Source organism: Pelobates fuscus, chromosome 5 (genome assembly GCF_036172605.1).
Source record: "Pelobates fuscus isolate aPelFus1 chromosome 5, aPelFus1.pri, whole genome shotgun sequence".
NCBI classification, from domain to species: Eukaryota; Metazoa; Chordata; class Amphibia; order Anura; family Pelobatidae; genus Pelobates; species Pelobates fuscus.
This window is the reverse complement of record NC_086321.1, coordinates 38,572,668-38,595,756: the sequence shown is the minus strand read 5'-3', so window position 1 is coordinate 38,595,756 and position 23,089 is coordinate 38,572,668. Positions and strand designations below refer to the sequence as shown.

At 38.7% G+C, this 23,089-nt stretch overlaps 1 protein-coding gene across 2 annotated transcripts in view; it reads right to left on the bottom strand.

Annotated features, from left to right (window-relative positions):
* SSBP2 (single stranded DNA binding protein 2) overlaps positions 1–23,089 on the bottom strand; it is a 148,089-nt gene that overhangs the window by 87,968 nt on the left and 37,032 nt on the right. For both annotated transcript variants that reach the window (XM_063453712.1, XM_063453713.1), the window contains exons 2-4: positions 21,742–21,814; positions 13,398–13,459; positions 13,037–13,121 (exon numbers count right to left, since the gene is read on the bottom strand). In XM_063453712.1, the coding sequence (XP_063309782.1) occupies positions 13,037–13,121; positions 13,398–13,459; positions 21,742–21,814 (220 nt within the window). The remainder of the gene's footprint in view (positions 1–13,036; positions 13,122–13,397; positions 13,460–21,741; positions 21,815–23,089) is intronic.

Sequence of the window (23,089 nt, the reverse complement as noted above, 5' to 3'; positions counted from 1 at the left end):
ATGTGAGGGTATTAGACCTCCTGTAGGAAAGCATTCGATCAATGCTTTCCTATTAGGAAAAATCTGATGCTGGATGTCCTCATGCTGAAATGAGGATTACCCAGACCACTTCAATGAGCTGAAGTGGTCTGGGTGCCAATAGCGACGCTTTAAACCTTGTGATAGACCAGTGGTGTCCAAAATAGACATTTTGCTTAACCCCTTAAGGACCAAACTTCTGAAATAAAAGGGAATCATTACATGTCACACATGTCATGTGTCCTTAAGGGGTTAAAATCCTAAAATTTACTAAATAGAAATGTTTTTAAAAGAATGTTTTAAAAGTATCAATAGTGGTGCTTAAGGAATTAAGTTTGCTTTAAATCTTAACTAATCCCAGTTGTAACTATAATTAAAAAAATAAAAATAAAGCAGCACTGTCATAAAGATACTGAAATACTCACATTGACTAAAATTTCACTAAAGTTCCAATGCAGTCAAAAGAGATGCTAAGACAAAGTAGGGCCTACTTGTTCCTAGGCTTGACACTGCTTAACAAAGAGTTTTGTCATTTCCCCAGGCTGTGGGAGAAAAAAAGGCTTTATGGAGGATCCCGCGGTCTTGCAAGATCCTCCACAGACCTCAGTGTTGTAGTCTTGAGTCTTGTACGAAGTTTTGATGAACTAGGCTTTGTTAAAATGAGGCTACAGGATGCTCTAAGCTCCATCACTTCTGCAGTAATGCCAAGTTGTTATGGAGCTTAGAGTAATAATTAAGTCTTCTTCTAGCAGAATTTTAAAAAATTTTACAATTTTACAAAAAAAAGAAACTGAAAAAAAAAAAAAAACTGTCAAGGAAGTCTAAAACAAAATAAAAATAGTTGAATCGGGAAAAAATAAATCTCAAACTCAGCTATTTTTACAGCTTGCCTACTTTGACCTGAAATAGCAATTCCCTTTTAAAATTTAAATGTTAACTCATTAAGAGTCACTCTTTAGTGAATAAACCCAAAGGTGATCACAGGCCAACTCCTTTCTGGATCTATTATTTTCAGGACAAAAGAATGTGGTTAGACATCAGCTTTCTATCAGGCTGGATTAAAGATGTACAATGACATGCGGAATTAAGAAAGGCGTGTAACACCTAATAAGAATAGCCAAACAAGTGCCTTCATGTGAGGTAGTGAGAAACGAGGCTCACGAAAAGGGAAAGCAGACAAGTCTCTGGGGAGCTCACAGATGTCTGTGGTTGAATGGATCTGTCAGATTTAAACATTACACTAAATGTGAAATGCATAAATCGCAAGGAGGAGAGGAAAAAAAATCCCAATCATCATCTATTTTCATAAAGCCAACGTGAAGTTCAGCAGTTCTTCCGCTGCAGTAACCCTTGCAGAATAGAGAGAGAGATTTGGGTTTAAAAAGCTAATGGAACACACTAAACAAGGCTTTTTTAAACTTCCAACACATGTTCTGTGCTCCAAAGTACTGTAAGGCTGAATTTTAAAATAAATAAATAAAAATTGCAAAAATACACACATGGTTAATGCACCGATTTATTTTTTTCTTTTTACTGATCCATCAGAGACAATGCAGCACATAGACGTTGGGTGCAAAATGTTAGCAGGTACAGTATATACTGAGAGGCACAGCCAAGTTGCTAGGATTGTGTACTGAAACATCTTGGAAGTGCCAAAGTGTCACAAAGGGTATGTGAGAAGAACAGGACTTGGAACCTATGGGACTTCCAGATCCAGACAGACAATCAAGTACTGGCCAACCAACCTGACATTGTGGTGGCAGACACAAAATGAAGGACTGCAGTGGTGTTGGACGTGGCAATACCCAGTGAACATAACATGAACATAACATCAAAAAGAAGGAACATGAGAAGATGGATAAACACCAAGGACTTGAAGATGAGCTACAAGGTACGTGTTAAGTCAAAGCAGTGATATTCCCGGTTGTGATATCAGCACTTGGGGCTGTAAAACCAACATGGAGAGAGTTGTTCAGCAGATTCCAGTTGTAGGAACAGCTGAAATACTGTGAAGAACTCTCATACTCCCAAGCCTTTGGAAGGGAACCCTAGAATGGGGAATATACAAAATACCACCTGAAGGGCTGAAAAAGTCAGTTTTAATTTATTCAGCTCACATTCTCAGCCTTTGAATTCCATCTGAAAACAAGCAAAATTGAGGTCACTAATACAGAAGCAGAGATTTTCACATCAGTGATATTAGGAGATAAGGTCGGGCGTGCCCAGCGGACTCCGGTAAGTTACAGACTGTGTGAAAACAGTTTGACTATTTACCATCTGACAGCACCAGAGAGAACTCACTGAACCCTTACATAACTCGGTAATGTTTCTTTCACTATCCCTTTAAGTTAATTAACCCCCCCTTCCCCAAACATATATATTCTTCACAAGATACACAATTACTCAACATATGTTGCTATACAAAAAGACAAAAATACTGAACCAGAAAAAGTGTATCAGCTTCACACATTCACACTTGACTGCCAATAACAATCTGACATCTTTATAAAAAAATAAATAAAAGCTATTGAGAAAGTGTACAGATAATATGAGACTAGTAAAGGCTTTACGTTAACAAGATTTAGTGCCGCATATTATCTTAATCTTCCTATGCCAAGTGATCACAATAATCTCTTCAAGTCACGTGGTTATATTATTATTTATAGTAAGCACCCAAATTATCAGCAAAAAGGAATCAAAGTTAAAGGCGCCAGTTAACATAAAATATATGAACGACTGACTTATATAGATAATGCATTAAAGGGACACTATAGGCACACAGTGGCACTGAAGTTGTCTAGGTGCAGTGCCTCCTCAGCCCTGCAATGTAAGACAGTGCATTTTTAGAGAAGCTACAATGCTTACAATGCAGTGCTAAGGTTGCCTCTAGTGGCTGTCTACCACTAACCCACTAGAGGCGCTTCCTGCAGTTTCACAAAGTTTGACTCGTAATACAATGCTGGACGTGCTCATGCTTAGCATGAGGACATCCAGTGTCAAGCAAATTCCCATAGGAAAGTATTGTTTTAATACTTCCTGTTGGGAAGGCCTAATGCATGCCTAATTAGGGACACTATAACATTAGGAATAAAACTTTTTATTGCAAACACTAAAAACCACTGTTCCTATAAGATATATACAAAATAAGTAAAGTATGAAAAATAATACTTTTTTTTTTTTTTTTTTTTTTTAAAAGCCAACTTTCAAGTTTGTAAAACTAAAATAAACACAATTAAAACTGAAAACTAAAATAGTAGAACTTTAAATCCTAAAACTGGTAAGTGCTACTGATCCACTCAAAGACCAAGAAAACACTCCAGCAAATATCACAGGTTTTACAGAATATGTAGTTTATGCCCAAGACACAGATCCACTCAAATCAGATGGAACAGCTCAGTAAGCAGATCGCAGTCACACAGAAAGTACAATTAACCTATCCATAGCCCAATTCACAGTTTTTGTAAACCAGGTTGTATGAAAAGATCCGATGAGAAGCCAACAGCATATGTGTGCAGCTGTGGCTCTCGCTTGCTCCATAGGGAGGGGAAAGATGGCGATCCGAGTTATAAAAGCAGTGTGCAAGTATAAAAGCAGTGTGCACGTTGCGTACATAAGATGATTTCTTACATGCTGGCTGCCTTACAGCTGTGGTGATTTTTTTGCAAATTGCTGCAACTCTAAGCCAATCTCTGCAGGAAGAGTGAGTGCAGTGTACTCTCTGCACAATAACCTTTGCTACGAATCTTAAAATGACACTCTAATGCAGGGGTGGGGAACCTTTGGTCCTCCAGATGTTGTGGACTACATCTCCCTTGATGCTTTGCCAGCAATATAGCTGTAATAGGATTATGGGAAATGTAGTGTAGAGCATCTGAAGAGCTGAAAGATCCCCACCCCTGCTTTAATGTAATGACTGTCAAACCAGTCCTCATGGCCCAGCAACAGTACAGGATTTATGCATTTCCCTTTTCTATTTTCCATATGGACAAAACTTTTTGCTGGGCCACGAAGACTAGTTTGGAAACCACTCCTTAACGGAAATCTCCAAGGGAAAGGGTGGGGGCGCAAGGGAATTCCTGGCACCATAACCACTATAGCACTGTGTAATATTATGGTGCTTGGGAGTGTTCCTTTAACATATTGTTCTGGCTACTAAATTTTACAGATATTTTTACAGCTCAAAAGCAAGATACAATTAAGTATACTACTATTGTGAAACTATAATTCCATTACTATAAAAAAAAGTTTTAGAAACAACAAGATTTTAAACTTCTCTACAAATAATGCAAGTACATATAGTCGACCAACACTTGAACATGTAGTACAATTTCCATGTCATTTTCCATTAGAAAACCTACTCACAAGATAAAAATCAGAAAAAGAAGAAAAGTATGTACAATATAATGTAACAATGTCACCACATAATAACAGGTTTCCAAAGAGCCCTTGATGTAAGCAAAGGCGACAACACACGACTTGGTAAGAAAGGGCCTTTAAACCCTTAAGGACACATGACTGAAATATCCCGCCATGATTCTCTTTGATTTCTGAAGTTGTATCCTAAAGGGGTTAACATAGCATACTGGGAAGAAAATTGATATTTTATATAACCAATTACCGTATTTTTCCCATGTATAAAGACCCCTATTTGTTTTAGCACAAAATTAAGAAATCCATATTTTAAACATCTATAGCACTGAAGTACTGAAGCCCAGTTTGGCTAAACAGGATCCCCAACCGGTCGGGGCCATCTCACACTCCAGTAGGCCGATCCCTGAGGTCCAGACAATAGTTCCCTGGACCGCCTTCCTGCTGTTGGCGACAACAATGCCCTCTGCCCACGGTACCCTACTGGGGATGTCCGGGCAAGGCCTCACGCTGCGGCATCTATCTGTAGTCTGGATCTGTGAGGTCTTGGTATGGTCCAGAGTGATGCGTGGAAACATGCGGTTGCGCAAGATCTCCCAGACCCGCACACACAATCAAATCAAATTCATGGAGAAGCGCCTCCTCCACTTCAAGTACGTAAGCAGGTCACAGCAGTGTACAACACAGCCTATGCCCGCAGGAACCTGGCAGTAGCGAACCCAACAGTCAGCTGAGTGTTCTGACAGCGTTCCCAAACTGCGCTGAGTAAGCACCATAAGTATTTGGCTTAATAATTTGATTTCTGAAAGAGCTCCAGCCACATGCGACTAACTTGGTTGGCTGTCAGGCCCGGCACACAAATGGTTTAGGTTTTTGTTTTACCCCTGCAGTGACATTTTGTGTATAAGACAGCCCCCCAATTTTAGACTAAATAAATTTAGAAAAAAAAAAAAAACATGGAAACATACGGTAGATGGAAATTATATTGTAAAACTTAAAACAAACAATATTTAAAATGTTTTAGAGTTTCAAGCTTGATATCCTGCAAGCAATCTAAAACTGCCTTTTTTGGTTTACTCTCTCCCTTTACTGATTTTTTTTTTTTTACAATTCCTGAAAGCTTTCCCAAGCAGGATACCACAACAAAACAGAAAGTAAAGAGTGGATGTAAAGTGAAACGGATTCCCACTGCCAGTTTTGCATCACATATATAAAACCCTTTAATGATTGTATAATATGCTTGCATTCTGTATACAATGTAATGATTCTATAATCAATATAATTACTGACTGTAATATTGTATAAACCTGGTTTGACTCGATTCTGATATTTGATTTGTAAATGTTTCTAGTGTACTCTGCATTATCATTTACTTATTGATGCCTGAATTATAGCTATTAATCAATAGAAAATTACACTGGATAAAGGCTTTAAGTGAGAAACGGCACATTGATACGTAGATTTTATAATATTGCAAATGACATGATTTCATTGAGTGCATACACACAATTGGGCAGTACACAAGTATTTGTAAAGTGTAAGTATTTGGGTTTTACGACTGTGTATCTGGAATAAAACAATAAGTACAGGGGGAGTATGTTACGGGCGACCAGCTTCAATTTGCAGCCTTAGAGTCAAGTCATACCTTAAAGTTTAACTCCAGCTTGATGCGCCGGTTTGTTGATGTATCTATCGGCTCACTGCCACAATGCTCAACAGACGAGGCATTGTACAAGGCAAGGTTTATGATAATTATCATTTATTTAGTTTACAGCCTTAAAAGAACAGCACGGAAATACAAACGTATCTCAAAGTAAAAGAAAAGATGGAAACATTGCCAAAAACTTGAGTAAAATAATGTACTGATCACATTAAGATGGCTGTTAAAGCACTGAACAATGAGAATAAAAAAAAAAAAAAAAAAAAAAAAACGGGAGCAAAGGGATGGAAAAATGTCAGAAGGGATGGAAAAATGTTCAGGTGTGCAATCTAGATCTCAGCCAATGTGATCTCAAACAGTGTGACAAGCAGTGGCGTACATACCAGGGTCGCAGCTGCGACCGGGCCCGGCCCACCAGGGGGCCCGGCCGCCCCTGCGACCCGGTATGTATGTCACTGGGCCAGCCTCTTCTCCTGGTGGGCCCAGGAGCCAGCCACCTCCGGGCCCCCCCGAGGCTGGCCCTGCTTACACCCGGCGGGCAGGCTGGCAGGTCTTGCGGGTGCGCGAGGGAGCACTCTCCCCTGAGTGCTTCCTCTTCAGCTCCCTCGCGCACCGCAATGTTACCGGAGCCGGAAGATGACGTCATCTTCCGGTGCCGGTATCATTACGCGGCGCGCGAGGGAGCTGAAGAGGAAGCACTCAGGGGAGAGTGCTCCCTCGCGCACCCGCAAGACCTGCCAGCCTGCCCGCCGGCCAGGTGACCGCCCCCCCCAGGAGCCCAGCAGCACCACTGGACCCCAGGGAATCCCCTCAGCACTCCAAAAGGTAAGGAGGCTGGGGGGATTAAATTGAAAAAAAAAATGTGTTAGTGTGTGTGTGTGTGTGTGTTACTGTGAGTGTTAGTGTGTGTGTTACTGTGACTGTGTGTGTGTTACTGTGACTGTGTGTGTGTGTTACTGTGACTGTGTGTGTTAATGTGTGTGTTATTGTGACTGTGTGTGTGTTACTGTGACTGTGAGTGTTAGTGTGTGTGTTACTGTGAGTATTAGTGTGTGTGTTACTGTGAGTGTTACTGTGAGTGTTAGTGAGTGTGTCTGTTGAGTGTGTCTGCTAGTGAGTGTCAGTGAGTGTGTTACTGTGTGTGTCTGTTACTGTGAGTGTTACTGTGAGTGTGTCTGATGTCTGTTAGTGAGTGTGTGTTTGTCAGTGAGAGTGTATGTTTTGTAAGTGAGTGTGTATGTATGTATGTCTGTCTGTCGCTGAGTGTGTCTCTGTCAGTAAATGTGTGTGTCTGTTAGCTAGTGTGTATGCGTCTGTTCGTGTGTGTGTGTGTGTGTCTTCAGCACTTACCTTTCTCCAGCGCCGGACTCCCTTGGCGCTGGGGATCCCTCCGCCTCTCAGCTCCGAATGTGCATGCACAGCAAGAGCCGTGCGCGCATTCAAACCGCCGATAGGAAAGCATTATTCAATGCTTTTCTATGGACGTTCAGTGTCTTAGAATTGCGGAAGCTCCTCTAGCGGCTGTCAGTGAGACAGCCACTAGAGGCTGGATTAACCCTCAGTGAAACATAGCAGTTTCTCTGAAACTGCTATGCTTTCAGCTGCAGGGTTAAAACTAGAGGGACCTGACACCCAGACCACTTCATTGAGATGAAGTGATCTGGGTGTCTGTAGTGGTCCTTTAAGTGTGTGTGCATCTGCATGCACTGGTGTACATACAGGGGTCACAGCCCTGCAACCCCTGCGACCAGGTGCCCGCCGCCATGTGTTGCGGCCCTGGCCCGCGCAGATTAATTTTCGCACCGGGCCTCATAGGTCATGTGTACGCCACTGGTGACAAGTTGTAGTGTAACTGAAATAATGTGAATGTGCTAGAAGGGAGAGTGTAAATGCAAGTAAGAAGGTATGAGAAACGAGTGGGCTGCAGTCAGAAAAGGTAACGCATGTTAAAGGGACACTGTAGGCACCCAGACCACTTCTGCCCATTGGAGTGGTCTGGGTGCCAACTCCCATTACCCTTAAGCCTGCAAGTGTAATTATTGCAGTTTTTTATAAACTGCAATAATTACCTTGCAGGGTTAAGTCCTCCCCTAGTGACTGTCTATTAGACAGCCACTAGAGGGAACTTCCTGCTCTATAGCACAGGTTTTCTGTGCTAGAGTGTCGCTGGACGTCGCTGTGTGAGGACCTCCAGCATCGCTCAATTCCCCATAGGAAAGCATTGAAAATCGTTTTCAATGCTTTCCTATGGGGTGCACTAATGCGCATGCGCGGCATTGCCGCGCATGCGCATTAGGTCTCCTCGGCCGGTGGGCGGGATCAGTCTCGCCCACTGGCCAACATAGGCAGAAGGTGGAGCGGCGGGGGAGGAGCAGGCAGCGACGTGGGACATGTCCCTGCCTCAGGTAAGTCACTGAAGGGGTTTTCACCCCTTCAGCAACTGGGGATTGGGGGGTGGGAGGGAGAGGAATCCTGCAGTGCCAGGAAAACGGATTGTTTTCCTGGCACTGGAGATTCCCTTTAAAGGAACCCTACAGTGCTAGGAAAAGTATTCCTAATGCTATAGTGTCCCTCTGCCACTGCGCCCCCTACCAGATGATCAAAGGGTTTTAAAATAATAATAATTTCCCACTTATCTCTTTCGAGTGGCAAGATAACTTGGTGCTTGATCGGTCTCCTCCTCCAGTGATGTCACACCAGTGGAGGTACCGAATGCGTATGCGCACATATTAGATCATCCCCATAGGGATATCCTATTGGATATTGAGGACGTTGGATGTCCTCATGCAAAGCGTGAGGACGTGAAAGGTCATTTCATGACTTAAGTCTATAGCTTTTATGGGAGTTCAATAAAAATTTAATCGTTAAGCTGGGTTATTTGTTAAGAAGAGCCCAGAATGTACTTGTATAAATAAAATGACATTTACTGTTCCTGGTTAAATTATTTTTTATATTTACTCTATCATATATAATAAGGGAAAATCTGACCGGATAAAGCAGGAAACTCCATAAGAATGGTGCAGTGGTAAAGAAGTCCTGCAAGATGTGAGTGGACACAACACAAGGGGGAGATAATGTTATTTCCCACACAATATGCCACGATTTCATTTCTCCATTAGAGGGAATTATTAAAGGCCATGATACAAACCCAATATCTTAAATAGGACTGGAAATTAGAGTGTTTAGCTTCCTATTTATTTAGATAAACCGCAGCCAGCAGTCACGACTCACTGAGCTTCGCCAATCAACAATCATAAATCATAGAGATGCACTGACTCAAGGCCTGTCTCTGGGCAGCATATAGCATCTTCCTGGTAGTGTGAAAATGCTGAATGTCTGCCCTGAAATCTCTGCAGGATCACACTAGAAAACTCCTCTAGTGGTGGTAAGTAGGCAGCAATGTAAAAGGCAGTGTTTACACTGCAGGGACATTCTCTTTCCCCAGAACTTCAGACATACTGGAAACATCAAAACAACATAATAAAATGCATCTAATAGGAAAATATGTAAAGCTCCTCCCCCCAGAAAAAAATATGTGCAAAAACAACTCTTGGCCTTAAACTTTAAAAAGGAAATGGTGAGCCCTTCCAATTTACCAGCAGTGCATTTATCTGCAAAAAGATGTGCTCACAGTCACAAAAATATGCTTATGGGAAATACACAGCTCTCTCATATAGAGCTGTGGGAATATTAGGATTGGCCTCTCCATATTACACTACAGCACTATATACATAACATATTCAAGGGATTTGCTTAAGAGAGAAACTCAGAGCTAGGTATTTTATCTATTTCAAATGTATTTTTACCCATAAATGCATTATACCCATAAATGCATTATACCCATAAAGAAACATAAATCAGCCTGGGATGGCTCTATATCCTGTGAGTTGTATCCTATTTTAGGGGCATAGTGTCTATGTTTGCACTATGTATTTTATCATGTTCTGGATATAGACCTTCTACATTATCTACATTGTTCTACATTTGGTGTAGTATTTCTATTTTTATCCTTTTAGCGTTGGGGGATACAGTAAACTACACCAGTGTGTTATTATCTGATATTTATTTGGTAGCACCTACACACCACTGCACTCTTCTATACTAAAGAAACAAGTTTGTCAATGTAAAATGTTCACACTTCTCCTTTGTACCCCAATATGGTTTGGTAGATTTTTGTTTTCTTCAATTCTTCATTTCAGTACAGAAATAGAACATGTTTCATTGTACAGCATAACAGCTTATTGATTGTGTCTGCCAGTTTTAACAATTATATTAAAAAACAAAAACCAGCAGAGAGTAAACTAGAAGAAAATGAAAGAAAAGAGACAAGAACACAAACAAATAACTAATTTTTTTTTAAAAAATTGATTCTAGATTTTTTTTTTTTTTTTTTTTTTTTAAGAACGTAATAATTAACAAAGTCACTATAGTATTGCAGCAAATGTTGTGATACAGGTTACAGGAGAGGAAGAAAATAATTAGATAACCAAGTCTTATTCTAAATTGCAAAAACATTTCATAGGTAAAGGGAGGCATTTATATAGTAAAACAACTAAAAGAACAAAATATAACCAACTAAAGATATTTAACCACCAAGCACCCTACTGGGTAATGTACCTGTGTATTCCACACTACAGCCAATGTTAATCAAGATGGGTAAATCTTCTTGTGTAATACTGGTACTAGGGAGCGGCTTGCTCAGAGTCTTATCCCAAGGGTTATTTCCTGTTAACATTACAGATTTACACTGTGTACCAACAAACACCACTGGGTATTATTCGGTGAGGTTTTCAGATTGCATAATAAAAATTACAAAAAAATTAAATCATACATTACAAAACAGAATTGGGTATAGGGAGGTCTGCAAGAGTTTTTGACAAGCAGAATACATTTGATTTGTGTTGTTGTTTTCTCCCCCAAATACATAAAATGATTGAGTGAACAACATTTACGGTAACTCTTGATTAGTAAGTAGTTCTTCTGATTGGAAAGCTCATGCATATCTGCAGCGATGTTAGAAGTGCTATATAGCAAGTAAAAAAAAAAAAAAAAACATCCTTTTCAGCTTTGCGACATGTGATGCAATTTATGATTTGAGACATTGCTCTGTAATGCAAAGTCTGTCAATAAAAACTTTGAAAATAAATAAAATCAATACACATTTCAAAATTATGTATACACAAGTATACAGTCTCTTTTTGTGGTCCATAAAATAAAGCATATAAACACACACATCCAAAGCAAAATAGTGCTGTATAACATTATAGAAGCAGGAGATAAACTGTATAAACAAGACAAAAAGTCAAGATAACCACATTATGTTAAATGTAACACACACATATATCTATTTTATAGAAACACGGTTCAAAATTGCCACTGGAGAGTGAATATTTAGCCCTGGAGAGTAGAAACTCACCATGAATAGGTTTTAGACTCTCCAGGCTTGCAGTGGCAAGGCACTTTTAAGGCCTGGCTAGAAGTGTAAGATGAACTTTTTTAAGCCATGACTATAATATATATATATATATACACACACACACACACACACACTTTTAAAGGAGGTTCATTAAAAAAAAGAATGGTGAGGCAGCAAAGTGGTAACAATGCTCTCAAAGAACAAACCCAGGCAAAACACATAACAAATAGAGCATCCCTGTCGCAGGAACCACTAGCAACATTGTGAGAAAACTATTCTTGAATACTGCTACACTAGTCAAAAACAGAATGTAAAAACACTCTATTGCACTCTCGCCCATGGCAATGATTTGTCAAAACTTTGAAGATAAGCTGACACTTAACTGGAATTTACACCACTGGGAAAAAAAACGTTGAATACGACCTATAATTGTTTAACCTTTTTCATGAGGTGCTCCATTTTCTTTTCAATTTGTATTAAAGATTTGGCAAATGACACCATATTCTTGTCTTTTCTGTAAAGTCAAGGATCGTGATAGATTCTTCTACATGCCTAAGCTTCTGTTGATTTTTTGTTTTTCTGATTATTCTTTGCAGACCATACTTTAACACAGAATAGTTTTTCCATATAAAACAAACACATCAAAGGATAAAAAAATCAATTGGTTTGTACTGCTCGGCATATTGTTTTTTTTTCCCCGAGTAAATAGTGTTTTTTGGAAGAAACTTCAGTCGTGAATATTTCTGGAAGACTTGTTAATTTTTTTCCACCACTTTTTACCACATAAATAACTTGAACATGTCTGCTTGAGAGACACTACAGACAGCCAGGAGAGACCTCGTCTTCACTCAGTTTGTGACTCTGGCATTAAAAAGCATTGATTTGGCCAGAGCACAGCTGCTACAGAAGTGTTTATGTTTGTGTGTAAATCTGGGGAGTGGGAAAGTAACCTAAAGGGGCCAGCAAACATTTCAACATTATCAGTCAATCTATATGTATATACGAGGCCGGACAGTTCATTTAAAAGTTGTATACTTAACGGCCAGTGAATTCAGGTCCTTCCCTTACTTGTGAATATTTTCCTAGCAAAAGCACGATTGCCAACATAATTACAAAAAAAAAATTTAAAAAAATCATATGATGAAAGATTGATCACAACAAATCCATATTGTTCACAACATTGATAAGCAAAAGTCTTGCTGAAACCAGTATTAACCAAACATTAAATTGAATAAAATCATAAAATGTACCCAGCTATACAATCACTTTGAAAACAGAGTTCGTCATGTTTATCACTTCACACCTTGGCCTTCACATTTATAAAAACATATCAGCACCTCTCACACAGCACCATCGATCAATGCAATCGAAACATAACTAAACCGGCTTTGAAAAAACTCACAGCAAGTAACTTTTCTACGCAATAGAGCATAATGAACAAGCAACCAGATTAGCAAAGAAACAAAGCCACCAGTGCCAAAGTGAAACTGTACTATACAACTAGTCCAAGATTTTAGATATTGTGGAATGAATCCTTTAACAACTGTAAGCTGAAAAATAAGGCAGCCACTTACGTAATCATGAAAAGCTTTTGCTTCACTTGAATGTTCACAGGTTTCGCGTCTTTCAGGTGCCGCACAGTACAGATCCCAAAACACGCTGAAAAAGAATGAATTTTTTGTTGGGTACAAAAGACAACTGAATCTGACTGAAGCTTCAGTGATGTGTTGATTATACCTTTAAATGATCATATAACTGCACAGAATTCTCAGAGAATGTGCTGTCAAGTTTATAGCAAGCACGAGATTGAAATTCTTTGAAATCCTATGTAGACATTATCTATGTAAGCAATTCAGCGTTACCCCATATTAAGCCTGCTTGCTGACCAAACGTACCCCCCCTTGAAATATTTACAGACAAAACAAGAATACATACCACCACCAAGAGTGGAGAAATCCAGGGGGCTCCCCCAAAGTGATGTTTTTTTCCCATCTTATCTGAAAGAAAAAGAAAAAAAAGGCACATTTGAGAAGTTTATAGAAGGTATGACAACTTAATTTAAAGATCATATACAACATGTGACCTAGCTTTTCAAATAACGTCGAACTAGGATGCTTTTCAAATGACATTTATACAGTTTATTTAGCAAACGTGGAGACACTTCGGAGCGACTTCTTGAGAAAGTTTATCCGGTTGGCCCAGTGTGTACATGTTTCATTATTTGAGCCTGGGTAGTTCGGCTAGATTTATTTCCCTTTAGACATTGATTCTTTGCGGTTTATTTTTACTTACTAACAAAATATAGGGCTGGCACTACATAAAGGTGCTTTGTGCAAGACACCTTGGCATAATCCTCTATATCTTGTGGATATCAATTAAACATAGGCATTGCTTTGCCCTATATGACGTCTGATGAGTCTTTACTGTATTTACTTTTGCTGTACAGTTTGCTTTCAAGCTTCCTTTTATTCTGAAGTGACAGAAGCTTATGAAACAATGCTTGAAGCGTGACGTACTGCAATAAACATAATCTGATGGAGACAACTATGTGAATTCAGTTGATCCTATCACAATGTGCCAAATTCATTTCTAAGCTTGCTGACATTTAAGATATCATTGGTATATTCGATAATATTTCCCTACCTCGAACACGAGGGGTGTGTCTGGACCACTATGATAGAAACTTTAAGGGTGGCACTGCATACGACGCAATGGCCACTGATTGGTGTAACTGCGTCACGAATGCCCTTTAAAATGTAGAGGTATGTAGTGGGATATAGTAGAGTTTTGAGCACGTTTTTTTCCATTTTCATTTATAAGGGGCTAGCTTTTGATAAGGCGTTACTTAGGCTCATACTAGGTTCGATTTAGGCAGGAAGCATTCTATTAGATTATATTTGGATTCCTGCAATTCCTCCTGCTTTTCTTACTCCCACTACTCTGGTAACAATCTACATACCTTCTTTACAATAGATCGGTCACTGAAGCACTTTTATTTATGGCTCAACCTATCTCACCATAAAGCTGCCTGCTAGTTGGTGTATCTGATACAGTCTTATATTGTAGCTAAATTCGGAGTTACAAATTATCCTGTACTCTTTTATTTGTAGATTTTGCAACAATAAATATTATGTTAATGTGATGTTATCCATACATTTGGAGCCTGCAACTTTGTAATGTGCACATATTCTACTGATTTAGGGGGCTTGGCAACAAGGTTTCCCCTTTGTTTATTTGAAACGGTGAAAAATCACCAAACTATGTACACAGATCACTTCACTATTCAATTTTCCCCCTTATAATTTATTATCTTAGAGATGAATAATAAAGAGACATTTTAAATTCAGGCATCCCTTAGGAAGCCTTCTCAGGGCTGTACTCCAATTTGTATATATGTATCAACCTTTTTCCTAATTTAAATAAAATAAATAAAAAGTCACTGAAATGATGGATTATATCTACAGCAAGTTTTCAAAGCTTCCCTCGCACCCATGTCTGTTGTCAGCTAGGTCAATGACACCCATACTATGACACATACATCTGCGGAGGACCTTCTTTCTATGATGGTGAGCGTATCAAACAGCTTTTTGACAATCTTGGGAAATGCAGTCACCCCACACGTGTATTGCCAAGGTTTATCACTTCCGTAAACAGAATCGAACAGCTCAAATGTACTGTGGCAGTGAGTGTGAAGACACAGAACCACAGTTGCCAACTGTATTTGGTGATATCTTTAATAGTATTGAGGAAACGATAATATAGCAAGATCCAGCAGAGCAGATTGAGAAGTCTTTGATTTCTACGAACCTGCTCTCTTCATTCCTTGCAAGAACTATTACAGTAATGATTTCAATTTAAAGTATATGTTGGAATTATTTAGAATACTTACAGTTCCTTATGAGAACAGCAAGAAAAATATGGTGGAAAAAAAATGTATGTGAAAGGATTTTTTTCTTTCTTTCTTTCTATCCTTTATTCGCCACCTCTTTTTTCAGGTATAACAGCAGCATAGTGTAACGTATTTAACTTTTTCCCCTACTCTACGAGAAGGCTTTTGAAGTAATTACCGGTACCAGACATCTCAAAGTAGCTGAAGAATCTGCACTTCATACATTATCACTAGAACCCTGCCAAATTAGAGAAATTTTATTTATCCATTTCATGATCACAGCTATTTTGTACTTTCATAACAAAACAATGCTGGCTTTTCTTTGTTCAACCAAATGTTTTCTGTTTTCCACCCACACATATATTATTTTTAATGGACAGATAGAGTTTCCTTTGATTGCATATGTATATAACTAGACACACAAAAACTGAATAAAGATGAAATACTTTTATGAAAAGGGTTTATGGGAAAATGTAGTTTTACTTAACAGTTTGTACTAGTGTAGTAAAAGATACTGTTCAGATTCATTTATATGTACAGATTTTAGACAGATCCCATATGCCTGGAAAGTTCATCTTAAAAGAAACACTATAGTGTCAGGAATACAAACTGAGCCAAGTTGGCTGGCCCCTCAACGTTCCTATTTCCAGCGCCGCACAGGTCCGATCGGGACTCAAACCGTCCATGCTCAGCCCCTTTGGCTAAGAAAATCCATTTTGATGATCTCAAAATGCAGCGCTGCGCCAATCAGCTTCTACTCATAGAGATGCATTGAATCAATGCATCTGTATGAAGAACGTTCAACACCTCCGTGCAGAGTTGAACGTTAATGCTGCACATTGTGCAGCACTGACCCAGGAAGCACCGCTAGTGGCCGTCTGAATGACTGCTACTAGAGGTGTCCCTAGGCCAGTGATGTCTAACCTTGACACCATAAATAATTTTGGACTACATTTCCCATGATGCTCAGCTAGCTTTGACAAGGTTAGCCATCACTGCCCTAGGCGGTAATGAAACCAATGCCTTTTCTCTGAAAAGGCAGTAGACACCAGAGCAACCATATTAAGCTATATTTGTTCTGGTGACTATAGTGCCCCTTTAATTTGGCAGTTGCACTTCACATCACTCAAGGACTGTAATAATGCTTCAGTTTTTAAAACCTCCCAAATCTTGCAGGCTGACCTGTACATTTAATAACAAACAAGGAGTCTGAATCTATCACACAAAGCTATATATATTTTTTTAAAAGCAAAACATGAGAGTATTAACCAAGAGGCATTTTTTTTTTTGCCCAACAATATGGAGCTCCTTTAATAAAGAATGATAGTAAATATTATGAATTGTTGAAGAATATCACTAGTTGATGGCTATTGTGATCTTTCCCTGCAGTTAATGATTTTACTGAACTTATGATTTTCAGCACTAAAATGATCTGTTGCGCAACCCAAAGCTTCAAGCGTAGTCCCAGGGGCTGCCCCCATCTGCCGTGAATTCAGAAAACCACTGTGTAAGCAAAAGTTAAGGATGCATAATAAAATGATCTTGTTAAGATTAGACCAGTGTGTAGCAGTCATGGCAGGCATAGTTAAAACAAACAGTGCAGCAAAGGAGCTACATGGCATATAACAGATAGCAGTAGGCCAGTAGCCCATCTTTTTCCCCCCAATTAGCTGCTGGAAAAAAAGTCAAACTAAATAAAAAGCGTTCTGGTCAATATTATAAAGGTGACTTATGCATATTGTCCGTACTTGAGACGGTGTACATAGTTTGCCACTTTGTTTAACATTAAACAATAATAAAAAATAAAAAAATAAAGGCATAACTGGATTAAAGCACACACCAACACCACAAACGGGCATTGCGGATAGTTCAGACCTTTTGTATAGCACTATTTTCTGAGCTTCATTGACCAAAAGAGGCATGAACTACAAGGTTATATATATACACACACACACACACACACCTTTCAACAGAGGGGCAGAGGGATATGCGCACAAAACAGGGACTGTCCCTCCTAAATAAGGGCTCTTGGAAGTTATGAAATATTCTGCATATAGTGGCTGCATTGACACTATGGTTTGATTTCCCTTCTTCCAACTATAAGAACGGACTGTATGGGTTAAGTGAAGTTTAAGGGAAAACTCCATAAGGCACTTCTGCCTGCTTGCTTAATGTGTAAGAGTATGTTCCTTTTTCATTTTATAAATGAACCCAGTTGTCAGACAGCTGGGAGATGTTTATTTGGCTGTACTTGGCTCCATGAAGCTAAGGAGCATTTACATAGCATCTGCCATTGAAAACCTTTGGAATGAGCTATAATGAAGCTTATTGAGAAGCTGCAATAAAGCACATCTGGTACACAATACTTCCCAATGGTCATCCCCCTTGCACAGGTGAGGAAGTCTATAGAGGGCAAAGAGGGGGTGACTTGCAATAAGTGCAGATATTAGACACGCAGCTATTACAAGCCAAGATTTCATATATTCCCCAAAGAAAGCATGCATATCGACTAAACTTTGAATTTTATTTGTGATTTTAACTGCAAAAGTTGACAACTTAAGAAAATCATCACTAAATATTGGCCCATATTGAGAAACGACACAAATTTAAACACCATACTTCCTGATAAACCAATTGTGACATATAGAGGAGCACACATAACCATATACCACCAAAGAAAGTAAAAAGTCAGTCACTTTTCTAATGAATCCAATAGATTCTAGGCTGCGACATGTGCGGGCATGTAGACATTCAAACAACAAAAAAACAACTAATAAAGGAATTTAGTCATCCACAGGATAAGGATAAAACTTAAAAGTAAACGGGCAATTTACATGTCACTCTGCCAAAGTAAAACTATATGATTTATTGCCAGTGTGGGTTAACATATGTAGGTAGGTAGGTAGGTAGGTAGAACTACTAGAGCTTTGCACATCAGAATTCAAGAACAGGTGAGAAATCAGAAATTGATTTGAGAAACAGTGTTTCTCTGCACTTTAATCGCAAACACGATAATGATCCTTGCCATCTACAATTTCTTGGGATCCAAAAGATGACTATGAATTGGAGAAGCGGTGACTCTATTAAACAAATTGGACAAACAGAGATGCAGTAGATCTTTAACCTCAACACTATGCAACCATGTGGTCTTAATGATGATTTTGAACTGTATCACTTTTTACAATAATGGCATTTTAAGAATATAGTTTTATTTGCTTTTGCTTCATAGATCTCTCTTGTGTCTCCTACCAAATTTTGGCTTGTTTAGATTATTTGTCAACAACGTGTTCTATAAAAATATCCCCTTTGTATGAACAAAAGGTTTTACTATGTATGTACATAATCATTTAATACCATAGGAGGTATTCTAATCACTAAGCTTGCCAAATCACAATGTTTATAGGGCCAATATATATTATATCTCTAATCATATAATGTATTTCTTATGTTTTACCGATTATAATTTATCTATTATATTTTCTATATTATACTCTGAATATAATGCATATTAGGTTGGACTTCTATTTTATCCATGTGGCTAAAATACTATAGAATGATGCACTATGGAATTGCAATACAGAGGATTTTGCCCACAATTAAGATAGACATTGGACCAACAAGGAGGAATTTTTAGGATTTTGCCCATAATAAAGAGGCCACCAGACGAACAAGGAGGAGGTACCTATTGCTCAACAGCGTCAGGACCGTGGTAAAATTAAATTACTCATTCCGGGTTACGCAGGCCATTTACAGGCCGGATGTGACGTCACACGCTACAGTTTAAGACGTTACAATTAGGTGACAGATCACCAGATCACCCCTGGGATAATTGCTCATGATTGGAGGTATCACGCACACTGCAGGATATTTACGTTTCAGCGGGTTTTGACCAGCAAAGCGCATTTCGGATTAAGATTGAATCTACCAGGACTTTTTATTTGTATGTATTAAATTTGTTCCAATACGATACATTTTAAATATACACTACTAAATGTCACGGTTCTCCCCTTGCCATCCAGACAGCCAAGCATTGTCACCCCACAGGTGCCAGAGAGGGGATTTGAACCTGGAACCTTCTGCATCCTAAGCCTGCTTTCCTGACTCTGAGGCACTTCAGAACTTACGGTTCTGACCTTGTTTTCCTGGCCTTGCCTGCAGCACTAGGGGGCTGGACTTCACCAGTGGCTCCTACCTGTCAATCTAAGTCCACCTGAGGCAGATTGATCATTATTCATTGGTATCTAACACTGCCTCTCCCAGAGGACATAGGAAACATGAAACAACGAACTGACTAAGACTGACTTGGCTTGTGACCCCTGCTTGTGGAATCTACGTTATTGCCTGTTTGCCACCTGCCCGGACCTTTTTGATACCATGCCTGACTACTCTTCTGGATTTGCCCTTGTCTTTTTCCTCGTACCCTGTTACTGTTCCTGCCCAAGTCCCCGTGCACAGATTCACAGCCCAGGTGGCTTCTTACCTGGTTACCGTGGGTTGTGTTTATCTGCAAGGGTGAGCATACGTCTCTGCACTTGGGACTACAACCAAGGTAAGCCGTGACACTAAAGTCATCTGGTGGATTATCTACAACTGCTGATGTTGCACAAAGAGCAATAGTATCTCCCATAAGGATACATTAACTTTAAAACTTGGAGCCTAGTCTGGGCTCTAAGCAAGGTGAGAAGCAAACTGCACTTTAAAGCATTATTTATTAGAATGTTCCTTTAACTCTGTTAATATTCATGCTTCAAACACCAAATCACAGATCATATTATATGTAAATTAAAAAGAACCACAAAAAAACATTTTTTGTTTTATAGTTGTATTATTTTTTTTGTAAATATGGAATACGGTAGTTTTAAATGTAGTTTTGTTTTTACTTGCATTAAATTGTCTACAAAGCAAGGGGGGAAATGCAAAACATCCTGTCCCTTTAAGACCCGCAGATTACAATTCTCATCATTAACACCCACGCCCATATATAACCCAGTAGAAAATATTGGATTGAGTAGTGCCAAAAGGTTAGCCATAGCTGTCCTAGTTCAGATCAGTTGGAAATACTGCATGCCTGATAAAGAACTAGATTTAAAAGTAGAAAATAAAACAGGGGAAATTCCCAGTAACTTATTTACATTAAAATAATGGTTAACGTGCGTGCGTGTGTGTATATATATATATATATATATATATATATATATATATATGTGTGTAATGAGCACATTTGCTTGTCATTGCAAACACACACACACACACACACACACACACTTATGGGATAGACACTATTTGTACCCATAAACATACAGTTGCACTTTACATGCATTTTCCCAAACATTTTGTTTCAGTATGTCATTAAGCTTGTGTATTCTTTCTACGATTCCCACTTAAGCTCTAATCAATAAACTAAGAAAGCAGATTATCTGCGTGCCAGGAAAGACTTAAGTCACTTCACTGAAGTCACTTTGCTGTTTAATGGGTACAGAAGAATTTAAAAACAATAGCTGGATACATTTCAAGTTTGGATTGCATAACTGTGCATCACTTACCTTTTACTTGGCCTAAAAGATGTCAATATGCTAAACTAATCAACAGACAAGAAATTTAAGAAATTCAAGCTATTGGCAACATGAAGTAGATTGGAAAACAGAGAATAAAATGCACAATTATAGTAAATATGGACTTAATATTTGCATCAATTTATTTTAAAACCGTACAAAGAAAAGACAATAATAAATACCTAAAAATCTGAAGCTAATCAACTTCTAAATTTTCGGCACAATGGCATGTATACACCCAAAGCTAACAGCCATGCTAGACAAACCCACTCAGGGTAGTCCATGAGCAGTGTATTGTATGGACTAAGTGCCCAAAGTGCATTTTGCTTCTATTATAGACACATCTCTCATGTCCCTAGAAACAGGACACCAGAGAGAAAACCTGTTGTGTTGTGACAAGAACCAAAATTCTCCAAGTCTAACACATTACAGAGGCATGATAGACCAATGCCACCATAACTCAGAGATATTTTATTTTCCCATAATACACACCTAGGTAGACCCAGCTAATAAAACAGCCTCAACTCCAACAACATGTCCGGAGATAAACTGGAGAGGCAGAATTGATCTACTGCCGTCTCCTCGGTTCCTCTTCAGTCATATCATTATTGGGATACAGCCAAATTACTATTGTCACAGATGCAAACAGATGCTGCCAGGAAGTGTAACTTCCACTTATCTTAAGAGGGGATGGGGCATGTGTCCTGGAACTGCCCATGGATTAGGTAAGATAAAACTGTATGGCAGAAGCCAAACGGAATTATAAAGAATAACGCAGTAACAACATTATGCAATATGCAGATCATGAGAGAGAGAGATAGATAGATAAAAAACTAACCTCTGACAAAAATGTTTGAGCAGATTTCTGTGCTCCTACGTGCAGCAGATATTCATATACATAAAGCGCTAACCTGTAAAAAGAAAACACAAAATTAGTGATTATTGCAACAATGACAAATATGAACATGAATCTTCACAAGTAAACCCAAATCACTGTTCCTGTACAGCACAACGCGAAAAACCCTAAACCCACCATCCCAGTCATGCAGTGCATTTTACCTTTTATCAAGGCCTGACTTCAAATCCAAACAACAAAGTGAAATAATAAAAAATATACCGGTACTATTACTATTGAAAAATGTGCCTGTGGCACCCAATGTGTACAATTTGAATCTTTCATTGATTTTTTTTCCCAGTTTTTTTTTTTTAAATATGTAAACGTATAATGCATAAGCAATTCTGAGCCAATTTTTCTTTTCACTTTCGCACCTACTTTGAACACTAACCCCTGTTTCTTCAGTTTCTATTTTAAGCAACATTGTGCATGGTTTTTTATAAGGTTGTTGCCATTAGATTTCACTCAACCTTTTGTTTTTCTTTAAAAATCTACCCTTTTTTTATTAAATGAGCTCTGTAGGCACCATAACTTCTCCATCTCATTGAAGTAGTTAAAGTGTCTGGAGTTCCCTGGCGCTGTTCTTCCATTTAGTATTAATTTTTTTTTAATAATTTAGTGATAAACTAGAGTCCTGAGATACCCAACCCTCCTGTGTTGCTTGTGCTTATGAGGAAGCATTAACCTAAGCGGCTATGATTGGCTAAGATTGTCAGCACAGCCTATCATAGTGCCCATTGCAGGTATGAATTGGTATGGTTAAAAGGTATGTATAATCTTAGTCTTAGGCACATCTCCAGTGGTAGCGGAGCTATGGGAATCCAGGGATCTTTATTCAGTTTTAAACTGCTAAAAATAGTTTACTATAGACACTATAATAGACACTATAACAATCAATTACTAGATAAAATGGTTATAGTGCCTACAGGGTCCCTTTAAGGGCTCATTGTTTTTAATAACAATAAATAAAACTAAAAGATAAATAAAAGAGTTGGGGAAAATAACTCAAAAGCTATATGGGCTTGCTGAGAAGTAAAATACATTCTTAACATAACAATCTAAGGTAAACGTTTAAATGTCAATAGTACAAAGGGTAATTAGCAGAAAAACTGCAGCACTCCTATTATACGCACTACTATGGAGTCAACAATTCACACAGAGCGCACACTGTATACAAACTAAGCTTGACACAGACAAAACAGATGTGCGAGTTACAGAAGCAGGTTAACAGTCTAGGGGGATATATTCAGTAAACAACTATGGAGATTTGATAATGGAGCTGTACAACTCA